Source organism: Akebia trifoliata, unplaced genomic scaffold, assembly GCF_017979445.1.
Source record: "Akebia trifoliata isolate Shusen 1 unplaced genomic scaffold, ASM1797944v1 Contig00147, whole genome shotgun sequence".
Classification (NCBI taxonomy): domain Eukaryota; kingdom Viridiplantae; phylum Streptophyta; class Magnoliopsida; order Ranunculales; family Lardizabalaceae; genus Akebia; species Akebia trifoliata.
In genome coordinates this window covers 2,772-28,986 of record NW_028236852.1, presented here as the reverse complement: position 1 = coordinate 28,986, position 26,215 = coordinate 2,772, and the positions used below count along the sequence as shown (strand labels likewise).

Below are 26,215 nucleotides of genomic sequence, written 5' to 3'. Positions count from 1 at the left end.
ACATTACTGATGTGGATGTGTGTACAGAACCATACATACTTTTCATTGAGATACAAGTGAGAAGTATCTATGGTTCTGTGCATACCAATGTATAAAACGATGCCAATTTCAATGTTATTCCAGCACGACTTGTTTTAAAATCCAAGGTGCAAAAAGATAAATTTATGACAAATTTTTTTATACGGATGGATAAATTTATTCAAGTACATAAATATTATAAATTCTTATCAACACAACAAAAATAATTGTTTTTAGGGACACATTTTCAGCGACAGCCAAAGTAGGCGCCACTGTAGGCACGGCTGCGCGCGCCAAACATTACGAAATTTCACTAAAAACCTCTATATCCCTGTATCTGCAGATTTTGTGAAAAATACTCTCTCTCTCTCTCTCTCTCTCTCTGTATCAATTTCATCTCATCTCTTCTACATCTATGAAAAAATCGAGAGAAATCTCTCAGGGCTCTCATTCTAACAGGAACGATAATATCTCCCATCGATCTCTCCCCTCTTATATTTCTTCCATCGATTTCAAAGATTTTTTCGATTCAAATCGATTTCAGCCCTATTCTTATTCGATTTTGAGAAGGTGAAGTTCATTTCAACCCCATTCATATTCGATTATGAGATGGTGAAGTTCGTTTCGACCCTCGTCATCTTCGATTTGGAGAATGTGAAGCTCGTTTCAATCCTATTCATCTTCGATTTTGATAAGGAACTCGTCTAGCAAACCTGTAAGATCTTAAACAAAAACCCTAGAATCGACATTTATTTTTCTTTGAGTTTTTATAAGTTTTTGTTCTGAATTGGATTGGTCAAATAATCACTTTAGATCTTTCGCTAATATTTCGATTGAGATTGTTAGATTTGAAGTGTGCTTTGGTTGCTTTGATTCATAGAAGAAGAAATCTAGTTTTGCTTGATCTATTTGTGGCATTCTGGTTGATTTTGTTTCTCTCTTATCATTTGCGGTTTTTGCTGTCGAATTTTTCAATCTGTTACATCTGCACGTTGATGGACTTACTAACATTTTCAAAAAGTTGCACCTGAATTTAAAAACCATATGTTATTTAGAAACTTATTTGAAAACAATCTGTTGTTATAATCATTTTAAATTTACTCATCCAAAAAATAACATTTTTAAATATAAAGTATGATGGAAGGAAGGAAGGTATTGTATTCCCTTTTTATAACATGAAGCTCTTGTGAGTATATGTTCAATTGTTAGCTTCATCAGTTTTTGGTTTCAGTTCTTTTAGTGTTTGGCAAAACTAAAAAAATTAAAAATCAGAATACTGGGTTCAAACTTTTTTTAGGTGGATTTAGAGAGGTCTGTAGAGATTATTGGAATGGTAACAGTAAGTTGGAGGTTTGGTTGGACTTTATAGAGTTTATAGCCTTCTTGTGTGAACATGATAGAAGAGTTTTAATGGATTTTCTAAGGTTGATGAATTGCAGATAATTAGCATAAAAATAATGAATGATAGGGAGCACTAAAATGAGAGAAAAATTGGGTCTAATTATCCAAATTCATAGTCTTAATACTGTCAACTTTTGACTAATTCAAGTTTTAATTAAGTCAATTTTGGTGATTAGTGTTTGAGATTCCTTGTTGCTTCAGTTTGCTTGCTAAAACTAACTCAAATTCTAGCATGTTTTATTAGGAGGTTTTGCAACCAGGTTGAACAATAGATGTTGGATACGTTCTTTATTACCATGGACATGAGAAACCAAAACTGAATTGTTCCAGGTGACCATCTGTCTGGGGGATAACTATTGGTTGAGAAGTTGAGACCCAAGTAGATAACAATGCTCGGTCCAGAATCATCCTGCGAATCTCAAGTCTTTATTACTTAAACTTTTCAAGTTTCCTTTGTTCTCTCTTTTTGAATGGGCTAAGGGGTCATGGTTAATGACTTAGTGGCTGATGGGTATGTTGGTGAAGACTGGTCTTGAACACAAGTCTATGTTATGGATACTAACAATGGAAAATGACTGCCTGCCATGAGGAAATAACACTATATAGTGACAGTTCTGTGGCATGAAATTTCGCTAGCTTGTGTGACATATCAAAATCAAAAGAGAAGCTAGAGTTATAGGAAGAAAATAAAGTAGAACTTGGATCTGCACTTTTCTGGGAAATTTTAGAGTGGAGTTGCACCACTATAGGACCACAAGTTGTCGACTCACATTCTCAAACTAGATCAATCAAGCCCATTATATTGTGATTTGTTATAAAAGCATAATACATCCATATCGTTTAATTGAATGGTAAAATACTTGTAAATTTTGTTTAAGAGATCAATAGATAAGAGGGGCTCACTTGGAAATTTTGTTTTTTATTTGATAAGACTTATATACATATACATGGAAGACACAAACATATAAATGTGCCAAATGTCCAGACATGATTTCTAAAGCAAAGTTGTACTAACCAAAAAATAACCTCCATTGGCTTTTGGGTTTTCCCATTTTTGACATTTTCTTTGGGCATGAAACCAAATGTTAGCCCTTTTTTTTTTCTTTTCTGTTCCTCATGTTTATTGTATGCCAAGTTTTTGACTGCTGTCATACACTCACACCTAATGAAAGCAGACAATTTTCTATTTGGATGACACCCGACCTCAACTATAAGTTACTAATTTGGTTTTTAGTCAAGTAGCTCAACTGTTAAGGCTATCTTTTTAGAAAGTCATGGAGATGTTTTGAGAAAGGAGGAAGAATTTGCACATGTTTTTATTTGGATCAGAAGAATAATATGTTAGAGTACCTGGAGAGTTAGTTTGGTGAATAGTTTGAGGTGATACACGCAGTCTCAAGTTATAGACGATTTGCACCAATGATTTTCTCTAAGCTTGTAGATGGGTTAATTATTGAAGGAGGGGTCTCTTCCTATATGTTATCTGCGATCGATGTAGTGTTGGTCAATGAAACGAGGAGGGAGTAAATTCAAATTAGAATTGTGGAGGGATATATTTTAAATTGGGGAGTTTAAAAAGGTAAGTTCAAGATAGAATGTATGATTTGCAATTTTCATGAGGAAACTCCTAGGAATAGGATGATAGTTAATCTTGATTGGCAAGAAGTCCCCCAAAGTGACCACACTCATTATTTTTGTTTCAATTATCTATATAGATGGAAAGGGGGGAGTTTAAGTGGAGGATCACTTTTGGAATATTACAAGACAAGAGAAAACCTGCCCTGTTTTATGCAACTGAATGTTGGGCAATCAGGAAACATGTTCATAGAAATAGTGTATCAAAGATAAGGATTTTGTGATGGATTAGGGGTAAGATTGGGAAAGAAATAATTAGAATGAGCACATGTGAGGGATTTTGGAAATATCTACATAGGAGAGAAATAAAGGGGAAGTTGATTGAAATGGTTAGGGCATGCATAAAGAAGACCTGTGATGAATGATTTGATGTAAGTCGAAGGCTCTAAAACTGAATATGGAGGAAGTAAGAAAATATATGAGGAGACTTGCTCAAAATAGAGTTGAATGAAAAAATAGGATTTACGCTTCCATCACCAATGTTTGTCATAAGCATAAATAATGATATCAAAAATACAATCCATCCATCGAATGACTATTCTCCAATTGGTGTCATTTTAGCTTATTACCATATGAGAGGCGACCAAGCAAATTGGATGTCTTTGGTTGAGCTCATTGGAAAGATTTCAGCGAGAGCTTTCTAATGGATCCATTTTTATAGCAAACCAAATAGGGATTAAAAGTTATGAGTTTTTGAATTTTCTAGTTATATTTTTTCCAAAAAGACATTATGTTATTTTTTAAAAGAGGAATTTCTCATTAATTTTTTTTCCTAAAGATTTTTTTTTTTTATGGATATCATTTTTTCAAAAGATATCATGCTAGTTTTAAAAAGTGGGATAATGTAAGAGGCACCATGGTTTCTCTCTTAGACACACTCACATTTAGTTTGTTGAAAGTTGTGAAAGGACATACATACCCTTAAGGGTCGGGATCCAGAGCGGTGTTCTGTTCCTATAGAATAGGAATGGTGTTTACGTGGTATGTTTGGTTAGGAGTTTAAACACATTGGGCTCCTAACAAAGCCATTTTCTATAAAGGGTGCAGCCCGATGTGTTTAATCTCCAACCAAAATGTGCCACACAAACGCCTTGTGTTGCTATAGGAACGGGACACCACTTTGGATTGCTACTCTACCCTGAAAACAACGAAGCAAATAATTATTTTTGTAAGGTTATCATTGGAGAAACTATTACAAAGCACTTGTTTCTCTACCCAGTTGTCATCATCATCATCATTGTCTACACCTAATCTCACTTAGCATTGCCAATCCTATTATTCAGTCAAGGCTTGTTCCTTATCTTTTCTTACTATATCCATCTATATCATTTTCGATCTTTCTCTTGCCTATCAAAGCATTCTTTATCTTATCCAATCCATTTTCTCTACAAACAGTTGTCTAATCTTGGATTGGATTGGATTGAATGATATTGAAGATGAACAGGGAACTAAAGTGTTTAGTGTGAAGGACTTGAAACCAAACAGGAACTTTCATTTGTATAGATAATGCATTATTAGTCTATTTCCTATATTTATGTCTTTGTAAGATATAATGTTGATTCTTTATGTGTGTGTGTGTGAAGAGGCATAAACTTAATATTCTAAAATAACCAGTTCTTGCTATGCTATTATTGCAAATTTACAGTGTTTTTTTACGGGAATATTCTAACACTGTACCCACTAATCTAGCAATAACCAGTTCTTGCTATGCTATTATTGCAAGTTGGCTAGCATTGATGCAGCTGATTGTATATAATATTTTTACTAACTATGCTAGTACGGGTCATATACGTGTTTGAAGGTTTATCAAGATGCTTGGTTGGTTGGTTGCTGTTATTCAGAGCCTCCTGATTCTAGCATCCTGCTGGCATTACAACGTTGATGTTGTCGTTGCATGGTAGGTTCGTCATCCCCTCAGTTTTAGAATACTTGTTTCCATATTGACACTAATAAATCTATATGATCCATTTTGCAGGTACACAGCAAACCTGGTTGTATTCTTTGTGGATAAGAAATTGCCAGGTTAGCCTTTGATGCTCTAATGTTATTTTGGACTTTGTTTTTAGACTGTCTTGGTGACTGAATTATTTTATAACGCAGAACTCCCTGACCGAACCAACGCAACCCTGCCTCCATTGCTACCATTGAGTTCCAAAGATAAAAATAGTAGAACCAAAGAAGAACATCACCATTGATCTATATTATTTAAGTTTCCTCATCAATTATTTCAACCCTGCCTCCATGTACATTCAAGTCCTTCTAGATAATTCATGATTTGTCATAGGAAAAATCTCTCCAATCCACATGTTACATCCACTTCAAACACATAAAGTCAAAATAATATGCTTTGTTCTCTAGGAATTTTAATCCATTTGTTCATCTGTGAATATAGTAACAAACAATGCCTGTCTAAACATTGTCCCTTCTCATGGGGGTTGAGATATTTTGAGGTTAGTTTGTTGAATCAGATGTTATTTCATTTTAGATATTTCTATTTATAGATTGACAGCTTAATAAACAAAAACAAATGTAGTTTTTAATTCCCGCATCGACTTAGTTAACTAGATGCTTCTTTTCTTGAGTAAGGAATTTCACCAATTTGACCATAAAAATGAAATCCTTGAACAGGAAATTAACTATTTTCTTGGAAAATAGTTATAGCTTATTAATTCTGTGAAATGTATGTGCATTCCGTTTGTTTGATATCCTTTTGAGATAGGCCCAAATTTCCTAAAATATTGTCATTTTTTATTTGCGTTTCTGTATGCTACTTTTCCTAGTTTAATTCTTCCCGACGTCCTCTTTGACACTCTTCTTTTTTTGCTTCCAAACAAACTGAAGAAATTAGGCTTGATAGTTTCCTATTTAATTGTTATTGTTTAATTGTTACTTAATTATCCAATTAGGCTGATGTCCACACCCAATGAGAGTGTTTTGTGTTTTTTAGATGAGCAAAGGATTTACTTATTAATGCATGTTATTTGTCCAAGTATTTGAACACTATAATAGTAGTTTAATTCTTACTCTCTTACATAATCCTTTGTTTTTGTATAAAATGATATATAGATCCAAACATAAGAGAAAATTTGAATTGAGAAATGCGTTACAAAATCATAGGAGGGATACATAGGTATGGTAAAAAACTAATTTGCGGCCGCCACATTTCCATCACTATAGACCTCGTTTATGTCTATAGTGATGGTAATACATTAGTGGCGGCCACTCTACCGTCACTATAGACCTCGTTTATATCTATAGCGACAGTAATATAATTAATTAGTGGCGGTTCTTGGCCGCCACTATAGGGCTCCATATGGCCTTTAGCTACGCCACCAATAGTAGCGTTACACTTGGCCATCACTATTGATATAACGGTGGTATTTTTGGTATTTGTGGCGGTTTTTGACCTTCGCTAAAAGCCTAAAATTTTGTAGTGTTAATTATGTAATTGGAGTAAAAGTTCTACACCTTTCGTATTTTCACCCATTTTTATTTGATTTGTGATTTTTTTTTCGATGACTGAGGTTTCGAACTCGTATGCCTGTCTGGCAGGGGTGAGGTAAACTGCCTTCTTAGAATATCATATCTCGTCCAAATCCCTCAGGTACATGTAATACACCGCAAACCACAAATACCAGGCAGGGGCAGAGCTAGTATTTTTGGTAGGGTCAATGTGTTAACGGATGACAGAAGGTTGTAGAGGGCTCTTAAGTTAGAGTCCATAAAAAATTACTTTCCTTTCAATTAGTCCATTGATCACCTTGTGACATCCAAAAACATTATCTGATGCCATAGATGGTAGAGGACACTGTAGGCACCAAAATTTTGAGGAGGCCTTTATAATTTTATAAATAAAAATGAAGTCCCTAAAGTTATAAATGAACGTCGCAATTGAGTTCATTAACTGGAAACGTGCCACTTACAAGCTTGGATTTTGGACTTTCGCAGATAAAGCCCATGATTTAAACAAAATCAAGTGATTCACATAAATATTGGGCCTTATACCTAAGTAAATGAGTTTGGCCCAATAATGATCCATAGAATCCTTAAAATTGGATTTGGACAAATTTAGCCTTTTAAACAAATCAATTAAACCTCTTTAAGTTGGGGTATAATTGGAAAGTTAAATTACCTTTAAGTCTATAAATACAAGAGCCTCTTTCATTGAGAGGGGGATCTGGATCACTTTCTTTTAGAAGACAGAAGCTCTCCCTCTAGAGAAGAAGAAGCTCTCAAGTCCTCATCCAGAGACAAAACAAAAGTTCTTCAGAGATTCGGACTCTGACTAAAGAGAAGATCAATAATAAAACTCTTCTCCGGAAGTCAAGAAAACCTTCTCAGCCGATAAAGCGTAAAATCCGGAGAGAAGAAAATCTACAGAAGTCTCTATAGAAGATCAAGCACAAAGCAAAGCCACCGTCCAAGCAACCTTCTCAACTGATAAAGTGCGTAGTCCAGAGAGAAGAAAAGTTCTATAAATCGTCACTATTTTGTATTTGACTGTTAATCAGAGGAAATACTAAGATCTGTATCTCCTTTTCATAAAAAAATCAATAAAATTATTTGCGATTATATTTTACGAATCTCGAGGTAGGTCTGTTGAAATTTATTATCCACAAATTTCTAGCACACTCGGTGGGACCATCTCAACTTCTCATCTTTTAGTCAACTACAAAATTATAAGCCAAAACATCGATGGCATCTTGCAACCTCAACCCTATCGCATCAGCTATTGTTGAGAAAGGTAAGAAAATCAATTCTTCGAACCTTGAGTCTGTCCAGGTTATCAGTCGTGATCATCATGTAACTTGAACAATGAGGAAAATTGGTGGATCTAAGTTGGTGGAGCCTCTCCAGCATCATTCTAAGAAACGTGCCACAAAAATGGTACTCACAACAAAGGCATCGTGGGCGGACGTTGTAGAAGACGACTTATCAGATTCTGGATCTGATTCGAAGTCAAGCGAGGGATCGTCTAGATCTCTATCGATCACTTCTCCGTCGCAAACTCACACTTCTATCAGAGCAGTGATGATAGCTGGAACGTTAACAATGGAGGAACAAGTTGCCCAGATGGCAGACACCATCAACAAATTAACAAAGGCAATGAAGGACAAAGACATCCAGATTGCAACCCTTGTTAGTCGTTTGGAGCATGAAGATAAAGAAAATGAATCGAGTACTGGACCTTCGCATCCTCTAGGATTCACTCCTGAAGTATACACGACTTCATGTGAAAAAGAACGAGAAGACTATACTAACTCACGTAAAGCTACGCAAGACCCACCACCAGGGTCTGTTACCTTACTTTCCATTCAATAACTGTAAGCAATGATTACTGACACCATTCGTGCTCAGTATGGGGGCATGCCACAGTCTTCATTGGTCTATTCCAAACCCTACACTCAACGCATCGAACAAATGCGTCTTCCAACGGGATGTCAACTGCCAAAATTCCAATAGTTCGAGGGAAAAGGCAATCCAAAGCAGCATATTGCCCACTTCATCGAAATTTGCAACAACGCTGGTAAATTCAGTGATTTTATGGTGAAACAATTCGTTCGCTCCCTCTGTAGCAATGCGTTCGACACAACTCAATAAACAGTTGGGATCAACTTGAAAGAGTGTTCCTTGGCCGTTTCTACAACACCAGAAGAACAGTGAGTATGGTAGAGCTCACTGCCATCAGACAAAGGAAAGATGAACCAATCATTGAATACATCGAGCGTTGGAGAAATCTTTCCCTCAACTGCATGGATCAACTTTCTCAATCTTCTACTATCAAGATGTGTGTTCAAGGGATGCACTGGTAGCGCCTTTACATCTTGAAAGGAATTAAACCAAATACTTTCGAAAAGCTAGCTACTCGAGCTCACGACATGGAGCAGAGTATAGCTGTGCATCAGACTCCACGACCAAGCGAGTCTCGAAGACAAGAAAAGAAGGATGGCAAGTCCTTCGAAACTAAAGAAGTCTTGTCTACCACTACCAGCAAACCTGTAAAGATCACATGTAAGAAAAGAAAAGATCAGTCACGAGCTGATTCAACACAAGAAAAAGGAAAAGCTTGGAAAACTCTCAAAGAGCTTGAGGCAAAAGAGTACCCTTTTCATGATGCTGACGTCTTGGGCATGTTCGAAGAGCTGCTGAAATTAAAGCTTATTGAACTTCCAGTACCCAAACGACCCGAGGAAGCAGGTTGCGACAATGATCCAAAATATTGTCGCTATCATAGGGTGATTAGTCATTCGATTGAAAAATGCTTCGTCTTTAAGGAAAAGATTGTGGATTTGGCACGTCAAGGGAAAATTGAACTTGATTGTATTAAAAATGTTGCTACTTCCACAACTCATGTCCGTACATTCCGATGTTGAAAAAGCCCATCCCACGCTGGGGGCAAGGCTAAATCAAAGAAAAATCATCACATTTCCCACTCCACCTCAACAAGGACAACAATTTCAATCGACTTCAAATTCAAGGTCAAATATCTCACAATTTGCTTCAGTAGATGGTGAAGGGTGGACAGTTGTCACTCGTCGAAAAAGATACTCTACATATGTTCCAACCCGTTCTATTTTGAAACAAAAGAGAAAGAGAAGAAAGTCAAAACAAAATACAGGGTCAAAGAAACGAAAGAGAACAACAAAGAAGAAGGCTTTCTGAGTTTCGCCCGCAGACCCCGAAGACATCCTTCAGCAACCTCCCCGTATACCGGTTACTCTAGACTTCTTACCCAAGAAGTTCTTGAAGGAAGTCTGCATGGTTTCATGTCATCAAGTGGAAACGAAAGTACTAGAAGATGTTATTGATGATAGGTCAAAAGAACATCCTACTACTTTCAGTGATGGAGATCAACAACTTGAAAAATACAATAGCACTTCAGAAATAGAAGATTCATAGGTCGACTTGGATTTCTCCAGTGAACTCCAAAAAGTTCAGCATATTTCAAAGCAAAGCTCAACTGATTCAAAACAGGAAGTTCAACCTGACATAAACTCACAACAAGACAGTATGTGTATGGCCACAATTACCTTCACTAATAAAGATCTCCAATTGGGGTCTCAACCTCACAATAGGCCTCTTTACATCACAAGTTATGTGAGAGAAAATAAAGTTCAAAGAATCCTCCTAGATTGTGGTTCTACGATCAACATCATGCCAATTTGTACCATGAAACAAGTTGGGATCTCGTCGACTTGCTCATAGTAAGTTGATGATCCAAGGCTTCAACTTGGGTGGTCAGAGTGCTATCGGCATGATAAGAGTCAAGTTTTCTATCGTAGATTTGGTGTCAACAACGCTCTTCCACATGATTGATTGCTTCTCGGTAGACCGTGGCTACATGAAACTGGAGTAATACCATCCACGCTACATCAATGCTTCAAGTATTACCAAGATGGTGTGCAGAAACATGTAGAAACGTGTAGTAGTCAAAGATCAATCATTTGACAAGGTAGAAACGTATTTTGCAGATGCAAAATTTTATTTTGGAGGCGACGTCATTCAAGAAGCACTTCCAATTTCGGTACCTCCATTTAGTAAGAAAAAATCTGATAGAAGAAAGTATACTATGAATGATGCCGAGAATATTTCTCCTAGTCCTCAGCTTCAAAAAGAACAAGTAAAGAAGCAAGAACCAGAAACTCAACGGACCAAGGTGATTCAATCAATGGTGGATGCGTCATCCACAATTGTGTTGCCAATTCCAATGCCTCGTTACGTGCCATAATCAATACGGAAGTCGAGACAATCACCTTTCGAAGAGATTTCTTCAAAAACCAAGCGTTTTGTCTCTAAAGTCGAATTAGAGATATTGAAAGAAGAGTTAACCCTTCCGGTTATACCTTTTCAGAAATCTTACATAGTAAGGATACCCGTGGAAAATATTGTTCAAACTACGTCAATCGCGAAGAATCATGAAGAAAACCTCGTAAAAGTAAAGTCTAAAAGTTGGTTTGGTCATAAAACTTCAAAGTTATTCAAGATTGCTGGTCATAGAAAAGGTGAACCTTTGCGATTGGGTGAGCTACCACAAACTGATCAAATGCATGGTTTAACTGTAACACAAGTCAAACTCGTTCAAGCTGGAGAAATAGTTTTCATTCACACGAGCAGGGCTAGGGTATACGCCAGAGGCTCCAATCAAAATTTCTAAGATGAAGACGACTTTTTTACAACATACTATAGTAGAAGTCATCGACAAGTCTGTAAAAGAAACACCAGTTCCATGGACATCGATCTTTGATCGAATTAGTGGTCACATCTCGACCATATTGGTATTTGATCGATTGGGTGCTTTAGATGATCATCATGATATACAAATTCATAAATCTCGTGCGTCTGTTCTATCTAGACTTGGTCAGAATGTTGGAGTAAAAATACAAAGAGAATCACGACGTCGACCTAAGCAAAGAAATAAACATGTGGAGCATAAAGATAGTAGTGACTTGCATAACACTATTTCATATCGCATGAAACGACAAGCAGTTTTAAAGGTCTCGTTATTAGATGCATTGGTTGTGAAGTGACGCACCATCATCCTCGTAAACCAAATGAGCGACAGCGTAGCTTCAACTGTTGGAACAGATAATTTTGAAGATTTCGTTTCTGTAAATCATATTACCATTGAAGAATTTCCTGAAGGAGATTCTACGTCATCAGATGAAGAACTCGAAAATGCTCTACCGATCTTTGAAGAAAATGGACAAGTCATTGTCGATGACTTGAAAGAAATAAATCTTGAGACAATTGAAGAGTTGCGACCCACGTTCGTCAGCACTCTTTTAACCCATAATAAAGAAGTCGAGTACTTCAAGTTGCTACATGAATACTAATATGTCTTTGTTTGGACTTACAAAGAAATGCTAAGACTTGACCTGAAAATTACTGTTCATTAGCTCGCAGTCAAACACGTAATTTGCCCAATAAAACAGGCACAACGTCGTTTTCGACTAGAATTAGTACCACAAATTGAGACAGAGGTCAACAAGTTGATTGAAGCTAGCTTCATCCGAGAAGTAAAATATCCAACCTGGATTTCCAACATAGTTCCGATAAGAAAGAAGAAAGGACAGATTCGAGTATGTGTCGATTTTCGCGACTTGAATAACGCATATCCAAAAGATGATTTTTCACTTCCAATCATAGAACTTATGATTGATGCGACTACAGGACATGAAGTTTTGCCTTTCATGGATGGATCTTCTGGTTACAATCAAATTCGAATGTCGCCAAAAGACGAGGAGCTTACAGCCTTTCATACCCCAAAAGATATATATTATTACAAAGTTATACCTTTTGGACTTAAGAATGCTGGTGCCACTTACCAGCGAACTATACAGAAGATCTTTGATGACATGCTACATGACAAGGTTGAATGTTACGTTGATGATCTATTAGTAAAGTCCAAGAAAAGAGAAGATCACTTACAATATCTACGTGATACCTTCGACAGATTACGACGGTACCAGCTCAAGATGAATCCATTAAAATGCACTTTTGAAATTACCTCGGATAAATTTTTGGGAGTCGTGATTCGGCATCGCGGTATTGAAATCCATCGAAACAAGATTGAAGCCATTCAAAAGATGCCGACACCAAAAAACATTCATGAACTCAAAACTTTACAAGGCCGATTTGCTTACATTCGTAGATTTATTTCAAACTTAGCTGGGCGTTGTCATCCCTTCAGTCGATTGATGAAAAAAGATACATCATTTGAATTGGATGAAGCTTGTGAGAATGCTCTAACAAGTATCAAGGAGTATCTTCTCAAGCTTTCTGTTCTTTCTGCACCAATTCCCGAGAAGCCACTGATTCTCTATATTAGTGCGTAAGAAATGTCACTAGGAACATTATTGACTTAAGAAAATGACGAAGGAAAAGAAGGTGCACTCTACTACTTGAGTCGATCTCTTGTTGGAGCAGAAGTAAACTATTCACCCATCGAGAAGACATATTTAGCACTCATCTTTGCCATAAAGAAACTCTAGCATTACATGTTATTGCACACAATCTGACTCACTGCGCGAGCTAATTCACTCAAGTGCAACATTACAAGGTCAGTCTTGTCGGGAAGACTAGTTAAATGGACCCTTCTCTTATCAGAATTCGAGATTATTTACATCCTTCAAAAGGCTGTAAAAGGACAAGCGTTAGCCGTTGCTGACTATCCTATTCCGGTTGCATAGGAATTGTCTCATGACTTGTTTGATAAAGAAGTATTCTCTATTGACGTGCTTCTAGCTTGGAGAATGTTCTTTAATGGCGCAACTAGAAAAAATGGAGCGGAAGCAGGTGTAATTTTTATCACCCTACAAAATGAAGTATTGTCATTCTCGTTTGTCTTGACGAAATTATGTTCAAACAATGTTGTAGAATACCAATCTCTGATAATTGATTTAGAACTCGGGCTAGAGATAAAATTACACCAATTCTATGTGTATGAGGACTCACAACTTATCATTAACCAACTCTCAACAGAGTGTGACGTTCGAAAGCATAAGTTAATGCCTTATCACTACTATGATGTACAACTTGTAAGTCAATTCGAAGACGTCATCATCAGGCATATACCAAGAGCTGAAAACAAGCAGGCTGACGCTTTTGCTAGTCTTGCTGCAAGTTTGGCTATGCCAGAGAGAGAGACAATGAGTATCCCTATCTGCCATAGGTGGGTATTACCTCCTTTGATAGATGAAAATTGTGAGTCTTACGAAGCAAACGCCTTCGAAATAGTCGAAGTCAAAGATTGGAGACAGTCACTTATTGACTATCTATAGTATGGAAAGCTGTCAAACGACCTAAAACACAAAATCGAAATACTTCGTAGGGCCCCTCAATTTTTATATTTCAACAATAAGTTATATCGTCGCTTTTTCGACGACATCTTAATGAGATGTCTCAGAGATGATGAAATCCAAAATGCTTTAGAAGAAGCACACTTTGGAGTGTGCAGTTCACATCAGTCAAGGTCGAAACTCCATCACAGTCTGAAGAGGATGGCATTTTACTGGCCTACTATGATAAAAGATTCTTTAGACCATGCAAATATGTGTAAAGCTTGCCAATTTCATAGGGATTACATTCATCAACCACCGGAGCCATTGCATCCTACAATGACATCTTGGCCCTTTGACAGGTGGGGACTTGATGTCGTTGGACCACTCCCGAAATCTTCAAGACAACATCTTTATATCCTTGCTGTAATAGATTACTTTTCTAAGTGGGCTGAAGTAGTTCCCCTTCGAGAAGTCAAGAAAGAAATGGTAGTCGACTTCATCAAAAATTATATTGTCTTCCGTTATGGCATTCCACGATATATCATGACAGATAATGGGAAATCTTTTAGCAATACGCTGATGGATCAATTCTGCATGAAATTTAACATTAAGCAGAGATATTTTACAATGTACAACGCTGCAGCAAATGGACTCGCCGAAGCCTTCAACAAAACTCTTTGTAAGCTTCTTGAAAAGGTTGTTTCAAAATCCAAAAAAAATTGGCATGAACGAATTAGGAAAGCATTATGGGCATACAGAACCTCGTACCGCACCCCCACGCAAGCTACGGCTTACTTATTGATTTATGTAGCTGAAACTGTTCTCCCTTTGGAACGTCAAATACCTCCCCTAAGGATTGCGATCCAAGAACGTCTAACTTATGATGAGAATGCCAAGTTACGTCTGACTGAACTTGAAGCGTTGGATGAAAAAAGATTGGAAGCACAACAACGACTAGAGTGTTATGAAGTTCGTCTGTGATATGCATTCAATAAGAAAGTTTGACCACGTTTTTTTCAAGTTGGCAATTTAGTTCTTGCTGTACAACGACCAATCATCCTCTCACACCGTTTTGGAAAGAAGTTTGATCTGAAGTGGGATGGACCTCTCGTAGTGAAAGAAGTATACACTAATGGTGCATACTTTCTTATAACACTGGAAGGATTACGTCTTGGTTCAATCAATGGCAAATTTCTTAAAAGATATTATACTTAAAAGAATATTGCTCCTCGACACGAGCCTAAACTGTTTGACAATACTCCCCAGCACGAGCCTAAATTATTTGATAATTCTCCCCAAGATGAGCTTAAACTGTTTGATGATGCTCACCAGCAAGAGCCTAAACTATTTGATGATGTTGGTGAACCTAAACTATTTGATGATGCTCCACAGTACAAGCTTAAACTGTTTGATATTGCTCCCCAGCACGAGCCTAAACTGTTTGACAATGCTCTTCGACACGAGCCTAAACTTTTTGATGATACTCCTTAGCACGAGTCTAAACTGTTTTACAATGCTCATTATCGTACAAGCTTAAACTATATGATACTCATGACTCGCATGAGTTATAATTGTGAACGGTCCAAAAAAAAATTGAGCTCGCTAGATTGAAAATCCGAGAGGGTGATCTAGGCAAAACTTAGAGTATTATCCATCTGAACTACGTTATGGTTTGATCTCATTTTGGGTACGTAGGTAGTCTGTAAAGTTACTTCAGATTCAATCACATCAACAAAAAAGGCCATCATACTTACTAATGTTCTGGCGTTAGAGTTTGGCCAACTAACTGTACAAATAATTTGTCGCATGGTTCTTCTAACCTATTGACGTTTGTCAGTCAGTTGACGTTGTGTACTCTTAAGTACTATTGATGAACAACTACTTTAGAAATTGGCCAACCAATTAGACAAATAATTCGTCGCATGGTTCTTCTAGCCAGTTGACGTTTGTTAGCGAGTTGATATTGTGATGCTACTAGCTAGTTGACGTTGTCCACTCCTAAGTACTACTGATAAACATTTGTTTTAGAAGTTGGCTAACTGGTTGGACAAATAGTTCGTTGCATGATTCTTCTATGTATACAAATCTTGCATCTCGTGATTCTACAAGCCAATTGATGTTTGTCAGTCAGTCGACGTTGTCCATTCCTAAGTACTATTGATGAATAGCTATTTTAGAGATTGGCCAACTAGCTAGATAAATAGGTCATCGCATGGTTTTTCCAAGTATACAAATCTTGAGTCTCGTGATTCTACAAGTCAGTTAACGTTTGTTAGCCAGTTGACGTCATCCACTCCTAAGCACTACTAATGAATATGTACTTTGGAGATTGGTCAACTGGTTGGACAAATTGTTCATCGCATGGTTCTTCTGCGAGTACAAATCTTGCATCATGTGATTCTTTTAGCCAGTTGACGTTGTCCACTCCTAAGCATTACTGATGAATAGTTACTTTAGAGATTGGCCAATTGGCTGCACATATTGTTCGTCGCATGGTTCTTCTGCGTGTAAAAAATCTTGCATCATGTAATTCTTCTAGCCAGTTGACGTTTGTCAGTTAATTGACATTATCCACTCCTAAGCACTACTGATGAACAGTTGCTTTAGAGATTGGCCAACCGGCTGGACAAATACTTTGTCGCATGGTTCTTCTACGTATACAAATCTTACATCATGTGATGCTTCTAGCCAGTTAACGTTTGTCAGCTAGTTGACATTGTCAACTCCTAAGCACTATTGATGAACAGTTACTTTAAAGATTGGCCAACTGGCTGGATAAATTGTTCGTCACATGGTTCTCTTGTATTTACAAATCTTGCATCCTGTGATTCTTCTAGTTAGTTAACATTTGTCAGTCAGTTGACGTTGTCCATTTATAAGCACTACTGATGAACAGTTGCTTTAGAGATTGGCCAACTAGCTGGATACATTTTTCGTCGCATGGTTCTTCTACGGGTACATCTCTCATCATGCAACTCTTCTGACAAATCAACAATGTTCACCTCAAACATGATTAACAAATATAGTCATTTAGTGGACAAGTGTGACTTCCTAATATCTTGATCATTGCACCCTGTTACAAGTCATCATGTATAAAAAGGAATATGTCAAGATAATCAAGTTAAAAAAAAAATTTACCTTTTTCGTATTGTTGTCGAGACACGATGACAAAAACTAAATTGGGTAGTTGTCAAGATTAAAGTTACCACACATACAAAAAAAAAGTGTATGATAGAACAACGTCATAGAAAAAAATCCAATGAAGCAAAGTAAATAAAATATCAAATTTCTCAAACACCATGAACTAGATAAAAAAACATTCATCTATGCATGAGGTCGTGAAAGAAGTCCAAATCATAACTACAACAATGCCTTGTGGACCTTATTGAAAAGATTTTGTTGAAGTTAAAGTAACCTCTTTGTTTAATGGAAAGGGCAAATACATTGAATTAGTTAAATGCCATGAAATTAAAGCAAGCTCTGCGCTCCATTGAAGAAATGGTCTTGCATCCAACATATGGGAATCATCTTCAGGAGGTCGAGACTTCAAAGATTGTAAAATCTGATTCACAAAGGGATCTACTCGTCCAAAGAATAGTTTGGATCTCTATGATTTTAGAAATCTCCCAAAGCTTGATTTTAATGCCCCACCACATCCAACCTTGCCAAAAATAAACAAAACATATAAAAAAATAAATAAATTGGTTAAGTACTAATTTATTTATTTGTTCCTTTTACTGGGTAAAAGAAGAAAAAAAATGAGGTAGATCCATCGGTACAATATTCAATCCAAAGGGTTTATAAATCTCTGTTCCCCAACATCCATCAATAGAGAAAGGAGAGTGAAAAGGAAATCGAAGAACTCAACATCAATAGCCTTTATCACTAATATGGAGGTCGCAGCCCCTGTTTTGAAAAAAAAAAAATTTCTCCAACTAAAGCATGTGAGCGCACATGAGTTACCGCATTGGCAATCCATCGCCACAGTCTTCAAGATTTTATGAGAAGAAATTTGAATTTCATCTATCACGTTATGGAAAAAGGAGATTAAAGTTTTGTTGTCTTCCTATACTTCCTTCTGACTTCAATTCACGTTTTGGAGATCACAATGTAAATCCAATAAGCCTTAGCAAGATTTGGAAGTTTACTGTGGTAGTAAGAATAGCTTGTTTTTATTAAAAAAAAAAAAAAAAAAAAAAAAACAAGAGCAACCCTTGTTTTAGCCTCCACGTACAGTAACAAGAGATATGGATAAGAGAAGAGAAGAAGGGAAAATTGAAGATAAAGAGATACATACCTGGTAGGGATGATCTGGGTTTGGATTGCAGCCGTAAGAAGGATTAGAAAATAAACAAAAAAATAAATAAATTAGAAAGAGAGAGCAAAAGAAGAGAGACGTACCTGTAGGCAGCTATGGTTGGGACGTGAGTAGATGCTCCTTATGTGAGGGTTGCTCCAACGTAAAAAAAAAAAAAAAAAGGAGAATGAAATAAATAGGCAAGAAAGTGGAATTGGAGGAGTAGGAAAGAAGGGATGGAAGAGAAGTGTGACTCTCACCGGTGTAGGAACGTGAGGAAGAAGGAAAACAGAGACGTGAAAATAAAAATAGTAAGCTAAGCTTACTAACTTAGTAAGAATTTAAATCTTACTAAAGTTGTTGAGCCCACCTTGTAGTATTCGAATGCATGACCCAGTGCAACACGGTTGTAAGGGATCAAATTCTTTGAATTTTCAAAAAATAAATATAAAAAAAAGTTCAAAAGAAACGTAAAAATTTTCACGGTAGAATTTTGAAAAAATTACCAAAACGGTACAGTTTTGGAAAATATTTACCAAAATGGTACACTGTAGCAATTAATTCCGAAAACGGTAAATTTACCGTTTTCGGAATTAATTTATTTTACCAAAACGGTAAAAACAGTAATCCATTACTTTTTTATTCCGAAAATGCCCTTTTGTTAATTTTGACTGAAATTACCATTTTATCCTCGCCTCTTTCATTAAAATGTCTGTAATTTCAGCTGAAAGGGTTTCTTTGTTCTGCAACAAGTCCAAGATGAAGAGTGCCACCTCCATTTCTCTCTCTCTCTCTCTCTCTCTCTCTCTCTCCATTGGGGAGATCTTGAAAACATTGTAAGTTACCCTCTCTCTCTCTCTCTCTCTCTCTCTCCATTGGGGAGATCTTGAAAACATTGTAAGTTACCCTCTCTCTCTCTCTCTCTCTCTCTCCGTTGTGAGAACGTGAGAAACTGCAACTTTCTCCGTATTTATCTTTCTTTGTTGTGGAGATTCTCCGTTGGGGAGATGTAGAAAATATTGCAAGTTTCCCTCTCCCTCTCTCTATCTCTTTCCATTGTGGAGAACGTGAGAAACTTGCAAGTTTCTCCAAATTTGTCTTTCTTTGTTGTGGAGATTGTTAAAATAATTTCGATTCAAGTCTCTTTCTATCTCTCTCCGTTGTGGAGATTTTGAGAAATTTGAATCGAAAGTGTTTGTGTTTGTGTTTTGGAGTATTCGAACCCTAAACTTTCCATAATATTTTGTCCAAATTCTTTTTTGACTTTTTATTAATTATTGTCATTATTTGCTTGTTGTTAAATCTCTTTCAACAGGAACCTTGGAAAAATTGAATACTTCAAGGTGACAATTTTATTTGATTTTAATTTATAATTTTTTTCTTTCTACCAATGGAATGCAAATTATTCATAGTGAAAGTTTATTATTGATGAATTTAATTACGTTTAGGGGAAAAAAGATGTAGTCCTCATATCATTAAACCATGATATTTTCAGGATAATGAAAGGACTGTAACAAGGTGTTTTTTGACATAAGATCAAAACTATTTTAGTCAATGTCAAAAGGTGCTTTTTGACATAAGATCAGAACTATTTTAGTCAATGTCAAAAGGCACATTTTGACATTAGATCAGAACTATTTGACTCAATGTCAGAAAGCTCCTTTTGACATTAGATCAAAACTATTTTAGTAAAAGTCAGAAGGAATCAGAACTATTATAGTCAATGTCAAAAGGCTCCTTTTGACATTAGATCAGAACTATTTTACTCAATGTCAGAAGGAGCCTTCTGACATTAGATCAGAACTATTTTAACCAATGTCAGGAGAAGCCTTCTGACATTAGATCAGAACTATTTTAGTCAAATGTAAATTGTACATAGAGAATCATTTTGATATAATTTATTTTTGTTATGAATTTAATGTCAAAAGGATCCTTCTGACATTGTCTAAATGTTTTTTTAATCTCACGTCAGAAGGTTCCTTCCGACATTATATACAATACATTCTGATATAATGTCAAAAGTATCATTCTGATATTATATTGTATTGCTTATGAAATTAATTAATTATTTTGAATGGGTCTACGTTAGGTCAATCGTATTGGAAATAGTCTTTCATCCACATTGACATGGTATGTTATCCTCTTTTTATGACATTAAGTATCATATTTTTTTACATTTTGAAAAATACGATGACATAGCAATATATATTTTGCAGGCACGTGTTGTGTGTAACGCGGAAAGATTTTCACAATTCTTCTCAAATTTAACATTTGAGCAGAAGACATGTTTAAATTCTACTTGTTTTGCTCCACTACTATCTATGCCACGCGTCCCAATGTGTAGCAATTTGATTTTTCTTCTCATAGAGAAATTTAATCCTAAAAATGGTTATTTTTCATTTGAAATTAAAGATATTTCTATTTCAGAAGGTGAGGTTGCATTGATATTAGCTTTGGGAGGTTTGTATAGTAGTGATGGAATCGGTTCTCTCTCAAAGAAAGACGAGCTTTGTGTACAATTATTTTGGAATAAGTACTTTGACGTGCCAACAGAGATAACCTTAGATTCTTTTGAGACTATACTTAATACAGTCTTAAAAAATGAAAATATTATTGAATTTAAAAAAATATTTTTATTATACATAGTTATTACATTTTTACTTCCTAAGGACAGACTGAAGATAAACAAAGAACTTTTAAGTATGGTATGGTGCGATGAGATCTTCAATAGGATCCCATGGGGCAGATTAGTACACAACCACCTTTTAAAGTCTTTACGCATCTGTGCGACGAAGTTTAAGGAAACTGGTAAACATGTACATTTCTATGGTTGTGCATTGGTGTTTCAGGTAGGTAAAGAAAAATTTGAGTTAGTAATTTAATCTTACTTCGAAGTACTACTTTTATAAACTATTAATGTTTATTTAAGCACTCGTCCTGTATTCTTATGCACTTGTAGGTATGGGCATTCAAACATATACCTGTAATAGCCCCCCGCATATTTGCCAATCATTTTCCAAGGTACCTGAAGTATCCTTATTATTTAAATGAGGAACGACAATTTTACGTTGATAAGTTTGTCAATTGCACGGTATAAATTATTGAACTACGATTTCAATCGTATATATATATATATACCTCCATCTAATACAAATTTTTTATATGCATGTATCATCTTTAACAGATTATCAATAAGTTGAAATTGACCGATCATGAACTTTGTGAGGTTGTTCTTACTCCATTTTGTAAGGGTTATAAGAGGAAAGAGGAAAATGGTGTTCGGTCTAAAAGGAAAAACTTAGAGGAGGTTGATAAGTTGAAGAAGAAAATGACGGTGATGGAACAGAAGTTGAAAGATCATTCTAAAGTTATCCAAGAATTGAAAAAGGACATCAAATGTTTGAAGTCACATAATGACATCTGAAATAATGCCAATGAACCATTTACCTGAAGTATCATTCTCTTCATCCACAAAATACAAGGTACCTTGCATGAACAATATTTAAAATGTTCAATAAATATTTCATGTGAGTTGGTTTTATGATCATTTTCTATTCTTCTTATTCAGCTGTCTACTAAAGTTGATAACGGACGTAGTTCGCTAATATTTTGAAAAGTAATTATCTCAATAATGAACAAAATTCAGAATTCAAATTCGACGCTGATAAGGTATGTATATACTTAATATTTAAAATTTTAATGTAGAAAAAATCACTCACATTCGACTTCATGTTTTGTCTAATTTTTAGACTTATATGTTTTTGGTTAGGAAATTGTTATCTATATAATAAACGCATCTTCAATAATACCTGTCTAACTTTTATTTTTTATAGGCTGAATCCTCATCTCCTCTTATAAAGCTAGAGTCTGAAGACAACAACATTCTAGCTAGGGGGAATTCATCTGATTTTGATCAAAAGGTGTGTGGTCGTTTGTCTTACAATATCCCCTCTTGGGATTTATCCGGTATATTTATTATGTTGTAAGATTTTCAATCAATTTCTTTGATTTGAAATGTGTATCTATGCACATTTACAGTTTCTTATTGCATGTCGTTTAAATTGTTAGGATGAAATGAAATTTTAATCCTCGTATCAATTGATTTCTTTAGCGAATAAGATGTATAAATTTTAAAAAATATATTATTTGAAATGTTATATCATGGTCAATTTAAATACAATCAGTTCGTTATTCATACGTAATTGTTAACTTCATATTTTAAAGGTGTGAAGTACCATACGAATACGAGTAATTTATGCAATGTTGTCATTTGTTGTAGGAGGGTGGGTATTCCATGAACCCTGTGAAGTCTAAAAGAGATGTGAAACCTTCAGTATATTTGAAGCCACCCTATGCACCCTTAGATATACGAAAAAAGAAGAAGATATGCAAAGAGTTGAAGTGGGATGTATGCATGTTTCAGATTTCATTTTGATTATGTTTGTTCTAATATTATTATGAATGATATGTAATTATTTTACGTACTAATTTGTAGAGATGCGCTCGTAATTATTTTCATGATCCTAAGCGTCCCTTTACCAACGAAGAATTAACGTTGATAAATTCACATCACGCTGATATAAATTTGGAAGACGGGTATTGTATTCCGAGCGCATCTATTGATTCACTTAGGGGGTTGGGTGGTTGGACGATCAGGTAACATTTTTCCATATTTTAATTTTAATTTTTTTGAGAATTCTAGAATGATTAAATATTTCTCTGACTTTGTTGCCACACAGATAATCGATGGATATTGTAAATTTCTTAAAAGGAGAGAGTTGCAACATCCAGATCATTTTCTCAAATGTCATTTCTTTAGTCCAATGTATATTGTACGTCCAATTGACATAGACACATCATTTACATATCTTTAAGTTAGATGTATATGTCTTTATAAAGCTTCTTTCATTAATCGGTATAGGTATTACTTAAGGAAGCTCAAGAAAATTACTCTGGCTGGTCAGTGGGTAAGGTCTTGTTGAATAATTTTGAGAGTGTGTCGGGCGAAAAATTCCAACTAAATAAAAATCTCAAAGCGTTTACTAGACCTGACTATCTTAAATATCATATAACATCTTGTGATAAGGTTTATTTTTTTCTTGTCTCGTGCCTCCGTATATTTATTTTGTTGTTAAATTACCTCTCATTCTCACATTGTTATTAATCACTAGGTATTTTTTCCCATTCACGCACACGCTCATTGGGCCGTTGCAATATTGGACATAAAAAATAAGAAATTAGAATTTTTGGATTCCCTCTCTAAGGACTGTATGTCAGTCTATAAAGTTGAAATTAAAGCATTGGTATGTATTGATAAGTTATTTAATAATTATTACGCTAATTTAGTAAGGAATTCCACAAGTACTTATCACATTATAATTTGTTAATGCGTAGAAAGAATTTTTCCCGATAGTACTCGAGCAGATGGGGTCAGCGAAGATTGACATCCCACATTGGCCTTGTTACGATCGTAAGAACATTCCCAAACAAACCAATACATGGGATTGTGGAATGTTTATTTTAAAATATATTGATTACGCAAGCCGCGGGTTGGAATTTAATTTCAATCAGGTACTACTATATCCCATTTATCTATTTTTAACTTAATTTGGAAACATTCAATTAGTAAGATTGATGATTGTTTTACACATCACTCTTTGTAGGAAGATATGTCCTACTTCAGGTTGCGGACTATTCTTGAGGTGGTTATACAGATGGCATTACCTTAAAAGTTTTTTGTTCTTATTTTTGTTCATTACATTGTTATCGACAATGTAATCGTGCATGAATTAAAGATTTGGAAGTCATAACCAATTGGGTGGTTGGGAAGATCGATGTTGGAAAATGCAAAGTTATGGTCTTCACGTTTAAGGTAGAAATCCTAATCTACGTTTATTGACCCTATTAAAATTATAGATTATACATAAAATTTCGTAAAGAGTTATGTGGACAAAATTAAATAGTATAATATAGTTGCATGGTGACACAATCATTCATGATGAGTTAAATGAAGTTTGGTAAGCAATATCTATTATTTGAAACTATTAGTTCACGTCCAATCAACCTTAAACATAGTATCCACCTTTTGAGACATGTGGATATTATGTATGTAGCAGTGTTAATCTGCATTTATTGATCCTAATAAATAAAGTGATAAATTGATTAATTTCTGTGCAGGGAGTTAGGTGGGCAAAAGAAAATATGGTGACATGAGCATTCATGAGGAATTAAATGTCATTTCGTAAGTATTAAATATCAATGTAAATGCACTTAATAGCTCCATTAATAGTTATAGACTTCACCTTCATCATATAATCTTATTCAGGGAAAGAATCCAAATTTTATTCCTATTTAGAAGCTGCAATGAATCACGATGAGAATATGCGTCGTGGATTTCGGACGGGAGATGCATATAGAAAGCACATGCTGGAACGCGAATGGATTCTACTTGTGAGGGATTCAAAGAAATTGATTAAAGAATCCAAACTTGTGCAAGTACCTATCCCAAACAGACGTGCGATTTCGATGCCGCGTCATAACCTATATTCACTCCATGCGGCAGTTATGAGGTTACGAGCTGAGGTATCAAGAATGTGTAGACGAGTTCTAAAAATTTCATCACATGAAGTTGATAACGATCCCAACTATGCATCTACTTACGCTATGTCGGATGAAGACGATGACAGTTCTTCTGACTTTGAAGATTAATTTTGTTACTATAGACTTGAGAATTTAAGTAAGTATGTTTAGATTCTAAAGTTTTTGTTGAAAAACTAAGTTTGGTTAATTTCATCACAATATTAAATGTGTCGCTTGTAAATTATTTTTCATCAATTTATGTAGCGTTTAAAAAGTTGACAAGGCAATAGAGGATCTTTTAGATCATCTTTATGTGTTTGTCAGAATAATCATGTATTGGGCTTTAGCCTTCCTATGAGTCCTTTTAGTGGCTGAGAAACCCATTGCTGCTTTAGAACAATCCATGAGCACTATGCATGAGTATCAAACGGCATGAGCACTTTCTTGCTTTACAATTAGGCCTAAAACATGGCCAAAAGGTTTGTTTCATTCATATGTACTTACAATCATTATAAGGCTTTATATTTTCATCTTGGGAAAATTTTGGAGTTCAACTTTTCGACTGTCACTGTAGGTGCTGGCCATGGGATGTGGAATTGGTGGGCCATTGAGAGAAATTGCTAATTTTTCTGTTACAATTTCATCGGTTAATATGTTGTTGCGAAAGCAATGCATGTTAATTCTACAGTGACCAGACAATCGCCCAGTACGCAAAAGAAATCTGGATTGGTGAGGAGTGCGTTGTACCATAAATATTACTCTCCAACTGATGTAGAGTTCTTTGCCATGTGGGGTTTGTGAAGATTTTGAAACTTTCAAAGAGTCTTGTGATATTGAAAAGGTGTGAGTGTAGAACAGTGGAAATGTAGGGGAAATGTAAACCGTGAGGAAAATAAGAGGACACGATATAGCGGAGAGAACCGTGGCAATGTAGGGAAAATGTAAACCGTGAGGAAAAGATATGAAAGGCATCATAACCATTTGCTTCTGATTGTGTTTTATTTGTAAATAATTATGTGATTCAATTTCATTTGTTAGTGTCTTATTGCTTCTCATTGACCTTGTTTAGTAATGGAATTTCAATACATAATATGAAATATGAACTTGTTTTATGATTTATCTTTTATTTTTTATTTTGTTTTTTTTTATTTTTCGTTTATTGTGATTGGTGAGTTAGATGACTGTGCTATTGTTTGTTAAACCTCCAAATTCGATGACGGGTTAAGATCACCAAATTCATGGAATTATCATTTTTCTTCCCCTTGATAAATTTAATTTACAAAGATCTTTGTAAATCTGAGTGAATGATTCGACTTAACATCTTTGACATATTGATTCTTTTGTAAATTCTCGGGACAAAAACATTTTCAAAGATCTTTGTAAATCTGAGTGAATGATTCGACTTAACATCTTTGACATATTGATTCTTTTGTAAATTCTCGGGACAAAAATATTTTCAAACATCTTTGTAAATCTGAGTGAATGATTTGACTTAAATATTGAA

The 26,215-nt window shown here is 35.4% G+C and overlaps 1 protein-coding gene and 2 long non-coding RNA genes across 4 annotated transcripts; all 3 read left to right on the top strand.

Annotated features, from left to right (window-relative positions):
* Positions 1-262: 262 nt before the first annotated feature.
* On the top strand, positions 263-17,104 carry LOC147381898 (phosphatidylinositol:ceramide inositolphosphotransferase-like). Its single transcript, XM_086429846.1, has 4 exons — positions 263-733; positions 4,856-4,951; positions 5,030-5,076; positions 5,155-17,104. The coding sequence occupies exons 2-4, from the start codon at positions 4,866-4,868 to the stop codon at positions 5,247-5,249; spliced, it is 228 nt and encodes a 75-aa protein (XP_086285972.1). The 5' UTR covers positions 263-733; positions 4,856-4,865; the 3' UTR covers positions 5,250-17,104.
* Positions 17,105-21,698: 4,594 nt separating this feature from the next.
* Positions 21,699-22,977, top strand: LOC147381897 (uncharacterized). Of its 2 annotated transcripts, XR_015174279.1 has the most exons (4): positions 21,699-21,801; positions 21,966-22,052; positions 22,412-22,540; positions 22,628-22,977. It is a non-coding gene; the product is annotated as an uncharacterized LOC147381897 (long non-coding RNA). The 2 variants fall into 2 exon arrangements; XR_015174278.1 differs by having other exon boundaries at positions 22,412-22,650.
* Positions 22,978-23,119: 142 nt separating this feature from the next.
* Positions 23,120-25,675, top strand: LOC147381896 (uncharacterized). Its single transcript, XR_015174277.1, has 7 exons — positions 23,120-23,218; positions 23,304-23,435; positions 23,527-23,703; positions 23,796-24,004; positions 24,310-24,373; positions 24,458-24,868; positions 25,286-25,675. It is a non-coding gene; the product is annotated as an uncharacterized LOC147381896 (long non-coding RNA).
* The last annotated feature ends 540 nt before the right edge of the window (positions 25,676-26,215 follow it).